The 11,999-nt window shown below is 45.2% G+C and overlaps 1 protein-coding gene across 1 annotated transcript in view; it reads left to right on the top strand.

Moving 5' to 3' along the window:
• Positions 1-7,328: 7,328 nt before the first annotated feature.
• The window catches only part of LOC134463362 (transmembrane protein 88), a 13,390-nt gene continuing 8,719 nt past the window's right edge, over positions 7,329-11,999 (top strand). The window contains exons 1-2 of the mRNA XM_063216574.1: positions 7,329-7,637; positions 10,221-10,509. Of these exons, the coding sequence (XP_063072644.1) occupies positions 10,222-10,509 (288 nt within the window). The 5' untranslated portion in view covers positions 7,329-7,637; position 10,221. The remainder of the gene's footprint in view (positions 7,638-10,220; positions 10,510-11,999) is intronic.

Below are 11,999 nucleotides of genomic sequence, written 5' to 3'. Positions count from 1 at the left end.
AACATTTTATTTTAATGGTTCACTATTACAGTGGATCTACCACATTAGGTACAGTGCAATAGCCAGTGTTACAATATTTAATACCATGTCATACCAGTGTAAAACCATGTAGGCAACAAAAACCCTAACACCAACCCTAGAGTACAAAATTGGTACATGGTGTTACACTGGTATTACATGGTATTAAAATTGTTACACTGGTTATTACACTGTACCTATAGTGGTAGATCCACTGCAGTAGTGAACCATTAAAATAGAAATATAAAAAGTGTAACCCAATGTTTTAAAGGTTACTACAGGTATTGCCTAAAGACATGAACATGAGATTATAATATTTCATGATATAACAACTTCAGTTATAACGCTTATATAGGCCTACACTTTCATGTTTTTCTTTGGGTGGTCGGAAATCAAATGACAAATGTTGGCCTATTTATTGAGTTATGTGAAATACACACATGTAATGTAATTTCAGCATATCATCGCCTACAGTACCACAGATCTATAAACACCCCCACCATCTCCATCCGGAAGACTTACTCTTTGTGAGACTTCTGGGACCCTTGCAGAGCCTTGTAAAACGTGTAAGCCATTTCCAAATCCATCCTGGAATGGTGGGGAAAAGGTTGTAGAGGTGGTTCATAGACATGGAAGATGACAGGTGGGGGGGTGGGTGTTGTTGAGGTGGCAAAGAGGTAAACTATCCCGGGCCCCTAGGGTTCCCATTACATTGTACGATTCGGTGGGGGAGCTTTCAGATGAATTTGTCCTGGGCCCAGACAAAGCTGTTAAGCTAACAAAGCTGTTAATATCTACAAAGTGTGTGTATGGAGCGGGGATTGGGCCAATGCTGGGGGGTACAGGGCAGAGCTGGTGAAGCAGCTGCACGGCACACACAGGTGGGATTGGGTCGGGGGGGTAAAAAAGCCATGGGAATGGGAATAGTAGGGGAAGTGTATTTGACCTTTCGGGTTCAGGCCAAGGAGATTCAGACGTCCTGAGGGCAACGGGATGAAACACTAGATGCTCTGTTCTCCTCTACCAAAGCGTGGTCTTCCTGAGAGCTGACTTCCCATTCGCTGCATGTGGCCATCATTTGAGTCAAGAGAACACTATGACCCAGAGTATGCATGACTGCCTGTGCATGTGATATGCCTGGAGGTTTTATTGCCTCATATGGCAGAACGGGCTGTAAGATGTGGCTAACTGTGTGGTGCATGACTGCCTCTATCTCTATAGAAGAAAGTTTCTGAGATTGTGATATCAGACTTGTCCATGAAAAACTTTCAGCCGAATCAAAGTGTGTGATGGGGGTTATTTATGCTCGACCTGGCAAGATTTCTGTTTTATTTCCATCCTCAATCTGGAGGCCATGCCAAACTGACAAATAGGAAATTAATTGCCCTTGCGGAGCCAGAGCGGATGACAGACAATCATTAAAAACAGATTTGTATCTCAGCTTCAAAAGTTTATCTGATCGATTGCTCACACCTGTCCTCTGCTGGAGGCTACTGGTACTGCTGCGCACTTCAGACAAGGACCTTCTGCCAGCAAACTCAGGGCCTACTACAGTGCATAACATCACGTACTTGGGCAGGGTGAGTGAAACAGTACCTGTGTGAGGGAACAGAGACACGCTGGAGGACTTTGGAAATGGAATGCAGATAATGGTCAAATGTGGCTGCATAACTCGATGATTATTATAATAATCTTTGAAGAAAGAGCTGGCAGTCGCTGAGAGCTGTTCCACTCTTAGGTTTGCATTCTCGCCATGCAGGCTTGCCATCTCTCTCAAAAAATGTAACAAGTATAATGTTTTTAAGTTTTCAATATAACTCTTATTGATTTAAATAACCAGGATCAAAATATCAGTGATTTTTTACCTGAATTTTATCTTTTTATTCACACTGTCGGATAATACCACTAAAACAACAAAATCCTCCTTGAAAGCAGAAAACAAAGACAAGAGCTAGGCCTAAGTAATCGAGTGAAAGTCACGCACCGGTTCAACCCATCTTTTGTTTCAGCCTGTAGTTGGCTCTACTTGTGTTTCCTGAGTAGAATCAGCTGACTTTGTGGCGAAACGGCCTGATGGATCAAATGTGTTTTTATAGGCTTTTAGTCTTTGAAGTCAGGTTACCGGTACTTCACCTCTTTAGAGTCATAATCAATTCAAAGCCAAAGCACTCTGATAAAAAACAAACAAACATCAAATAGCACCTTGTAGCTATGGTGAATGCTATTGACTGGGAGCCACTTTGTCGGATACACTTGTCTGAATCCATTTGCTTATTATGTGACCTTCTTCTGGACCCCTATCAGCCAGAGAGCTAACCTGTGTAGCAAAGGGCACGGAATGGGGACGGGAAAAAAAGAAGAACGTCAAAGAGAAGAAAGAGAAACTGGCTGTCTTTTATCATGACCTCAGGTCCAGGTGTGCTGCTGCCTCACCCTGCATGCCCGAGGGTTCAAACAGGGACTCAGGAAGCCTACTGAATCAACTTCAATCAACTTTTTTTTAGTCAATGATGTGGGTCTTATTAGAAAATGAAACGAGCCACTGACAGCCATATAATAATGAAATGAACATAATGAAAAAAGAAAGCTCTGAGTGGAATAATTCACACACACACACACACACACACACACACACACACACACACACACACACACACACACACACACACACACACACGCACACACGCACACACACACACACACACACACACGGGAGCCGACAAGGGGGGACAAAGGAGTCAGGTGTCCCAGGGAGATGGGAGATGGGGGGCCTATAATAATTGGGTCCTCATCACATTGAATACATTGGGTGGGGGGCCCTTTCCGATTACTTCGTCCTGGGCCCAGCCAAAGCTGTCAGCGGCCCTGCACACACCTACACACACCTGACTAGCTTCCATCAATTTTCTGCCTGACATGTGTCTTTGGAGGCTTGCCAGAGAGCGTTATCAGCCCGTTCTGTTCTGTTCTCTTCTATTCTGTTCTGTTCTGTTCTGTTCTGAGGAACCCATTATCGGATCACAAGGGAGTCATCATTCAGCTGCCAAAACTAAAACTTGCATATACCTGCACCCAGTGGTGTAGTGGGGATTTATAAAGTGGGGGTACGCGATTTGTGATGTCATCAAATAATTAGGCAAATTTTCACATCAACCATCTTTTCGTATTCAAACACGGACAGAATAAAAAAAAACGCACGCACGCACGCACGCACACACACACACACACACTTATGGAGGCATATAAGCACCATGTAGGACATGATGGCAAAAGGCAAATGAAAAAAAAATTGCTCTTTTTTCCTGGTGGCGGTTACTATGGTAACGTAAAACATGTCATGCACTGGAGGTTAATAGCCACGCTGGCTGGCGGTCGGATTTATGGAGAGGCCAGCGAGCATGAGGTCGTGGCGAGAGAGAGAGAGAGAGAGAGAGGGGCCATTAGTCCTGCTGTGTGTTCGGCCTCTCTTACGCAGGCAACCCAGAGAGTACATTGTAGTGGATGAAGCGCAAGGCTGGACTGACCATCTGGCATAGCGGGTATTTCCCGGTGGGCCCTGCACCTTCATGGGCCCCTATTTTCAATAAATGTAAAAAAAAATGTTTTTTCACATTTCTGAAAATAGGAGCCCACGAGGGGGGAGGGCCCACCAGTGAGTCAGCTCTGCACAGCTAATTATGAGGGGGCCCTTTAACCCAAAAGTGCCCGGGCCCTATTTCGCCTCCAGTCCAGCCCTGATGAAGAGTAACTAAGGGGGCGAGGGACGAGGGATGAGGGTGGTGGGCAGGGGGTTGGTTGGTCCAGCCTTGTGGCTTGTTCGCTTTGCTTGCTATTGTGAGAGCACACCATGATGGCCTCTTTGCATGGCTTTATTATGGGTTGGGGCTGACAGTGAACCATGAAGACTCTTTGTATGTGTTCATGGGTTACATAGGCTGAGAGTTGAACACAGTGTATGCAAGAATAGAAAAAACCCAAAATGTAATGTTGGGGCACTCACATAAGCAATTAGTGAAAATTGCATGACTAGACTATCCAAGATTAACCTTGTTAACCAGACAATTATCAACACATAAACCATACAAGAACAGTGATGTTGTCTCATGTGCATTATACCAAAAGTAACCAGCAAGTGTCAGTATGACTGTGTTGATTTTTTACCTCCATTTTTGTACAGTGTGAACATGTACCCATGGTACAACAACACAGCTTTGCAAGACTAGAACATTTAGACCCTTCAAAAAACAACCAAACAAATAAAAAGAAAAACAAACAAAAGACGAATAGGCCACCTGTGTTGCCAAGGCACCCATCATCCATCTTTCCCCCTTGTGTCTGTCCACACTTTGCTCCTCTGCCATTTGTTTCTTGTCTTGGGCTCTCAGCTGCTTTCCTGTTTCTAAGCTGTTCTCGCCTGCTCATTTAATGGACTTCCATTTTCTCCCAGTCTCAAGCAAGCAAGAGAGAGATAAGAGAGAGACCGCTATTAGCCCTTGAAATGGCTATTTAATTATCTGTCATTCCCTGTGCGTTCTCTCCTCTGTTTTCCTCCCTCCTCCTCCTCCTGTCTCCACTCTCTCCGTCTTTTTTTACTTTCTCTGGCAGTCTTCTCTCTGTCTGACTTTCTATGTTGCTTTCGCCTATGTCGCAGAAAAGAACAGAACCTACTCTGTCCAGGCTTTGTGTACCTCATGCTAACACTTTGTTCCCCTGTTCCTCCCCTGTCGCCTCTCTCTCTCTCTCTCTCTCTCTCTCTCTCTCTCTCTCTCTCTCTCTCTCTCTCTCTCTCTCTCTCTCTCTCTCTCTCTCTCTCTCTATGTGCTTCTGTCTCTTCACAGCACGTCTGTGTGTGTGTCGCGTCTTGGACCTTTGTCAGGTTGTGTCCCGCCTTGACTGAGCCTTGACACACACACACACACACACACACACACACACACACACACACACACACACACACACACACACACACACACACACACACACACACACACACACACACACACACACACACACAGTGGAGTGTTTTGTGTTTTGTGTGCCTCTTCTTGTACCTTTGTCAGCCTGTCTCCCGCCTTGCCTGCATGGGCGCCCTCACCTCACCGATGCTGGTCGCTGGCGAGGAAAAAAACAGTGTGAGACCTGTGTGAGAGACAGGGGGAGAATGAAAGAGGGAGAGACCCAGAAGATGGACGCATTGAGCGGGGGATGAATCAATCAAGCATCCTGCTTATCGCTCCACAACAGGTCTAGTCCAGGAGTCACAAGTCCATACTATTTACCCATGCAAACCTCCATTGGGCTGCTCTTGGTTTAGTACCAAAAATGGGAGAAAAGGGGAAGAGGAAAAACATGAGTGGGAGAAAGTAAGTGTGTGTGTGTGGAGGGGTTCCGGGGGGCAAAGGGGAGAAAGGGGGCCCAGAATTGGGTCCTCATTACTATGTATAGGGCTGGGGGCCTATACCGTGTCCTGGACCCGACCAAAACTGTCAGTGGTGTGTGTGTGTGTGTGTGTGTGTGTGTGTGTGTGTGTGTGTGTGTGTGTGTGTGTGTGTGTGTGTGTGTGTGTGTGTGTGTGTGTGTGTGCGCGTGTGTGCGTGTGTGTGTGTTTTAAAGTAACATGCTGTCATAATTGTGTGAATTGTGTGTGTGTGTGTGTGTGTGTGTGTGTGTGTGTGTGTGTGTGTGTGTGTGTGTGTGTGTGTGTGTGTGTGTGTGTGTGTGTGTGTGTGTGTGTGAGTGTGTGTGAGAGAGAGAGTTATGAGCATCAAGCGCAGGAGTCAGTATATGTGGTAACCGTGTTTTTACGAGGGGCCACAATACAGATTCTCATTCTCAATCTCAGTTCATTGCAACTTGTTGGGTCTTCAATTATCACCCTCTCTCTCTCTCCTCCACTCTGGTGTAACACCCACCCATCAGCAGTCAGCAGTCAGCAGCACCCACTGCCACCACCACACTCACTAGCAGCATCACCCCTGCCCCCACCACCACCACCACCATCGCCACCACCACCTCATCTCATCTGCCTGGTGCAAAATGCATGAGGGCCTGTCATGTCTAATGAGCTTTTGGTCGATTTACAGCAGGACCATGCTGGCGCTCAATGTTCTCTATACTATAGTCTCCTCTCTGCTATCCTCTACTTCTTTCTCTCCATCTCTCTCACCATTATGCTTTTATTTTCTTCCCAGTTTTTATTTTCTCTGTAATTTCTTCCCTCCCCTCCTTTCATTTCATCTCAGCCCAACTGCGTCTTTGCTTTGTAAAATCTTATTGTAGCCTATGTAGCATACATTGCATCCATATGGCATTGGGTGCGCTCTGTTGCGCTCTTAGCCTACAGCACAGTTAATTTTGTAGCACTTAGTCAGCACTTGGCGAGCCAAGGCTAACACTCTCCTAGCAGCCATACTCTCTAAGTGTTGAATTGACACTGGGCAAAATTCACTGTGTGTCATTACCGTGGTCGTGGACTGCATCGGAGACTCTCCATCTTGGAACATAATAAATGACACATGATATATATCCCCAACCCCTCCCCTCCCATCTCCTTCTGTGCCCCTCATCCGCCAAGCCCACACTCACTCACCCCTCCTCCCCTTACCCACCGCCCCATGCGACCCACTGCTACCCATAAACCCAGACTCACTCACCCACCCTCCCCTTACCCACCGCCCCATGCGACCCACTGCTCCGCCATGGTGCCATGCATAGTTGATGCCGGTTATTGATTCAGATCGTCGTCGCCAGTCGCAATGAATTTGGACGCCGTCCTAATGAGGTTTTGCTGTTCTGGGCATCTTCTTATGAGGTTTATCCCCTCCCCCCAGTAGGGTCACAGGCAGGGGACCGAAGTAATGAAACGCATAAATGAGACATTAGAGGCGAACAGGGAAAAGTGCTGCTTTAATGGCTGCTTTGCTTTGGGGTTTGTTTTATTTATGTGGTTTAAAATGGGGAGGGGGGAGAAACAGTATTAAGAGAGGAAGAGCTATCAGGCTCAGTTTAAATGTAAGGGGTCCTGAATTGTTATTAAGAACAACATCGACCCTGTGATTGAGGATAGTGGACATTCAGACAGCAGTAGTAATGAGGGGCGACTACGGTAAATGCTGATCCACGTTTATTATTTTTATTGTGTAGAACTCTCTCTCTCACACACACACACACACACACACACACACACACACACACACACACACACACACACACACACACACACACACACACACACACACACACACACACACACACAACTTGCACCTCTCTTTTTGCTTGTGTAAAAGTAGGATGATGGGAGTGAAGGGGGAGCAGGGACGAGAGTGGAGAGGAAACTGAGGGTGTGCTTGTGTGAGTGTGTGTGTGCCAAAGACAGTGAGTGGAGGAGAGACGGAGAGAGGGACCCACACTGGCGAGTCACGGACTTTTACCATAACAAGGTGTTTGATCATCATCATCATCCTTTGATGTGCTGCGCGGCAGCAATACATTTCGCAACACCAGGATTACGCGCATATCTGGATATAGCCTACTGTGAATTCAAAACAAGCCACGCGTATCTCTGTCACCGGAGCTCCCGAGCAGAAATCAAGGACACAGTAAGCGAATAACATCAGCGGGTATGTAGCAGTTTTCATGCATCAAACTTAAATAGTCTTCTACATTGAAGTACAGTAGGCTACATCTAAAAATGGCTGACACTTTTCAGTTGTTTACTTTTACAAAACGGGAATAGTAAGATGTTTCTTTTCTACATAAAAAGTAGTCTGTTTGCAGAATTGTTTTAAGACGAAATGAGGGATTTACGAGGGATTTATGAGGGTTTTAATTTGGGGGAAAAGACCACTTTGAAGAATGAGATTACATTTTGACTTCAGTGTTCGCGTCCTGGGGGTGTCGCGGCTCAGAAGATGAAAGGCAGAGATGCTTTAGTAATTGAATTTCGAGTGACATATCAATCAAGCACCGGTGCCCCGAGAGGTCGGATCGATAGGCAATCGATTTCTGGGCTTCCGAAAAATGTGTCATTTTGATACATCATCATTTAATTAAAAACTCGGATCTTTGCTTTGCATAATTTTACTGCGATGCAGAACACGTTGCATATCGGCATCCCTCTCCTGTGCGCAATGACGGTTTGCGTTGCGTAAAGTGTGTTATCCACATGTTTTCGAACTAAATCTTCATTTAAAAAAAAATATTGCATTTCTTGAAGAGGATACGTAGCAGTGGCGGCTGGTAGTCTGTCAAGCAGGGGAGGCTGTTCAATTACATTGTCCAGAACGCAAAAAAAAAAGGGGGGGGGGTGCAATGTTGACACACCCCCTACATTGGTCCTGAGCCATATGGCCTCACACACTAAAGGACTCTTGTTGAAACAAATCTGTTAATCATCAATCATTATCCCCCTTGTAGCCTATTCATAGGGAAATGTCTTTATTATTATTATTATTATTATTATTATTATTATTATTATTATTATTATTCATTAGGCCTACCTCCGCCACATAATGATGTGATTGAGTTTGCCTTCGTTGTCTTTGTTCATTACTGGGTGCACGGCTTAACTTACCACTAGAGGTCGCAAAATCTTTAATTATTTACCAGACATTGCCAACACAGTAGGAAACAAGGACTCGCCACTCACGGGACTTGGCAGTTAACCAGTTGATCAGACACCACGAAAGCTCAAAAGAAACGGTTGTTCTTCCCTACCTTTTTCAACAAGTTAATATTAGGCAGTGCTCTGCTCTGCTCCTTGATATTCATTTTCTCCTCATAAGGACGACTGGAATTCGCCAGAATTTAATCCACAATGCTTGGCATTTTGCATAGCTCTCTAGCTTTCTTGCAAGCTAGCCCTAACGAGAAGTAGGCAACCTCAACTTTTGAATTGGGAGATTAAAAAGGATAAGGACGTGCCACTATTAAGACTTTATTCGCAACACTAGGTTTACAAGAATATGTACACAAAACTGGAGTACACCGCAATGAATAGCTTCCCCACTGGTTACCACGACGAAACTTCTCAGTCAAATTAATAACATATCCGCATTTCGAAATGAAATCAACTACTGTAGCCTACTGACACGGGGTTCACCCAATCACAAGTCGGAGCTCCAGTCTCCGGTCCCTCCCCCCTCCTCTCTCTTCTCCATTGACTCCCAGTGAGGCTCAGTCTCAAAATTAAAAAAAATTCACGGCAATAGCCAATGACCGTTTAGCATTTTGCCATTGAAAAAACGTACAATCCCACATGCCATTGAAGTCCATTGAGACTCGACTCGCTTGCGTTGTCATGAGCGGAAAAAAAAACTTGTCAGACTGGTTTCATCTCTAAGTTGAGCACATGCATCTATGGAGCTGGGTCTGAAATAGCAATGTTATTAAGTCGTGTAAAGCATTAGTTTACATACTATTCTCCGTGATTTTGGACAGGAGGCGGCGCCTCCCTTGTACTCAAAGAGGAATCGCCTCCGATACGTAGGTAGGTACAGTGTCTAAATTAAAGCACACGCCCCTCTTAACGGTCTCAAATATTTTGAAATAACATCTGGATATGCTTTCTAAATAGCTTGCCAGATGTGCACCGTTTCTTGTTATCTCGCTCATTGCGTAATTGTAAGGTTTTTACAGGTTTTGCTTTTTGCGTGTTAAACATGTAGTTTGTAATGTTTAGGCTTGATGAAACATGATACAACGTGATTTGCTTAAATGTGTATCTTTCACTGCGTGTTCACACTGCCACAGAGCCGACTTTACCATTAGGCAGATTTTCTATCCAGTCACACCAATATCTCCTCTCTGTAAGGGCCCCTAGAATAGCCAACTCGGACATAGTAAATGCCAGCAAAAATCATTCAGAAAGGCCCCATGTCAAAATTTTGCCCAGGGCCCCAAAAATGGTATAACCGCCACTGGACTGCCATTCCAGAGGCTGTGGGCTATTTCAAAAACGCTTACACGGTTGAGCACATCTTTTTGTAAAAGACCTCGCAAGCCTGGCGGCGCCATCTCACAGATGTCTTCAACCCGTGCCTTGCCTTGCAATGAAGGCGATGACCACTGGCAAAGAGTTTGATTCCTAATGTCACACATATTAGTAGGCTATAGGAAAGTTTCTATAAGCAGTTTGTCCCACTTTGTGCCTGGTCCTATATGTCAATGCAATATCATATATTCATTTCATGTCTGCATTTTAGCATGTGTGGCGTGGACTCGGATCTGGATGATGGAGATGAGAGAGACCAAGAGGATGAGTTTGCCATGGCTGAGGGGGTGCGCATGCTGCCCCCTCCCACTGCGCACTGCGAGGGCAGCGTCTGGGGAGGCCGCCGGGGCCGGTGCGGCTGCCTGGTGTTCGGAGTGGGCCTGGTACTGTGGAACGTAGGCCTGGCGGTGGTCTGTGTGCTATTGTTAGCTGCCGTCTTCGCCCTGGTGCTGCTTCCCGCCACGCTGCTACTGTACGCCGGCTTCCTGTGCCACTCACGGGTGAGATGTCCATTTGGATAAAAAAAAAGAGTTAACAGTGTGTGTGTGTGTGTGTGTGTGTGTGTGTGTGTGTGTGTGTGTGTGTGTGTGCGTGTGTGTGTTCGTGCATGCGTGTGTGTGTGTGTGTGTGTGTGTGTGTGTGTGTGTGTGTGTGTGTGTGTGTGTGTGTGTGTGTGTGTGTGTTTGGGGGGTTAGTCGTCCCGGGCCCAGGGAGAGAGGGGGCCCAGAATTGGCTTCTCATTACCTCATTACAGCATGTATTGAGAGGGGAGGCCTTTCAAATGACTTTGTCTTGGGCCGCCCAAAGCTGTCAGCGACCCTGAACACGCTTTATTAAGCTCAATACAGTAGTAGTAGGTCTATATTTTTCCATAAAATCACGAAAGTACATCCCTTAAACTGGGCAGGGCCGGCCCAAGCCTTTATGGGGCCCTGCGCAAAATGTTATTCAGGGCCCCCATACCACCATCTACTCATTATCAGATGCTTGATAAGCTTCATTTATTTGCACAAGTGAGGGGTAGGCGCTAAGGACATAGGTAGGCTGCCTGTAGATCATGCATTGCACTTCTTGGAGCAGATAGCCATTTATCACAAAGCAATATCTTAGTTTCTTTTCAAAACTATTACTCTTTGTTATATTCTGCATTTCTTGTAGGGTTTTTACAGCTAAAAGTGGTACATAAAAAATGACGTTGTTCCATAGTCAGTGAGGTGTCCCCCGATATATAATGGCTCCCGTTTCCATTGTGGTACACGACTCACGAGTAAGAAATATATGACTAGGGACAATGGTGGAGAATTCTTCCTGGAACTTTGCTGCTCACGGGGGGCCCTGGTGGCGTGGGGGCCCTAAGCCATCGTATAGTTTGCTTATGCCTTGGGCTGGACCTGCTAGGCCTAATCAGAAAGAAAAGTTTATCCAGCACAAGTAATTCATTTCATGTCAACAAAAGGCAGATGTGTCAAAAGTAAAAGTAAAAGTAAATTCATGGTCTAAGTACAACACTAGCACATAGTACTAACCCCAACTCCGATGAAGTTGGGACGTTTGGTGAACAGTGAATAAAATAAAAATGCTATCATTTTCAAAACACTCAATCTATTCATTAGATGGAGAATAGTGAAAAGACAACATATTAAGTGTTAAAACCGAGAAAAAATATTGTTTTGGGGGACATATGTACTTATTTCTAATTTGAGAAATCCAACACGTCTCAAAAGAGTTGGGACGGGGACAATAAATGGCAGCAAATGTCGAGGAAGACTAAAAACAAAACAAAAGACAACACTTAACAGTTAAATACATTAACCGATGAGATGATTTTATATAAAAAGCAGTGTTAATTCCTATCTTGGACATGATTTCACCAGCTTAAATGGTGGGTGTATTCCTTGTCATGTTTTGCAATGTTTTCCTTTCTGTAGTGCTTACAGTGTGACAGGTCTTGACCAAAAACCCACCATTTTATCACATGCTGGTCCTTATG

The sequence above is a fragment of the Engraulis encrasicolus genome, chromosome 14 (assembly GCF_034702125.1).
Source record: "Engraulis encrasicolus isolate BLACKSEA-1 chromosome 14, IST_EnEncr_1.0, whole genome shotgun sequence".
Classification (NCBI taxonomy): Eukaryota; Metazoa; Chordata; class Actinopteri; order Clupeiformes; family Engraulidae; genus Engraulis; species Engraulis encrasicolus.
The sequence above is the reverse complement of the archived record's forward strand: the minus strand, read 5'-3'. Positions and strand labels throughout refer to the sequence as shown.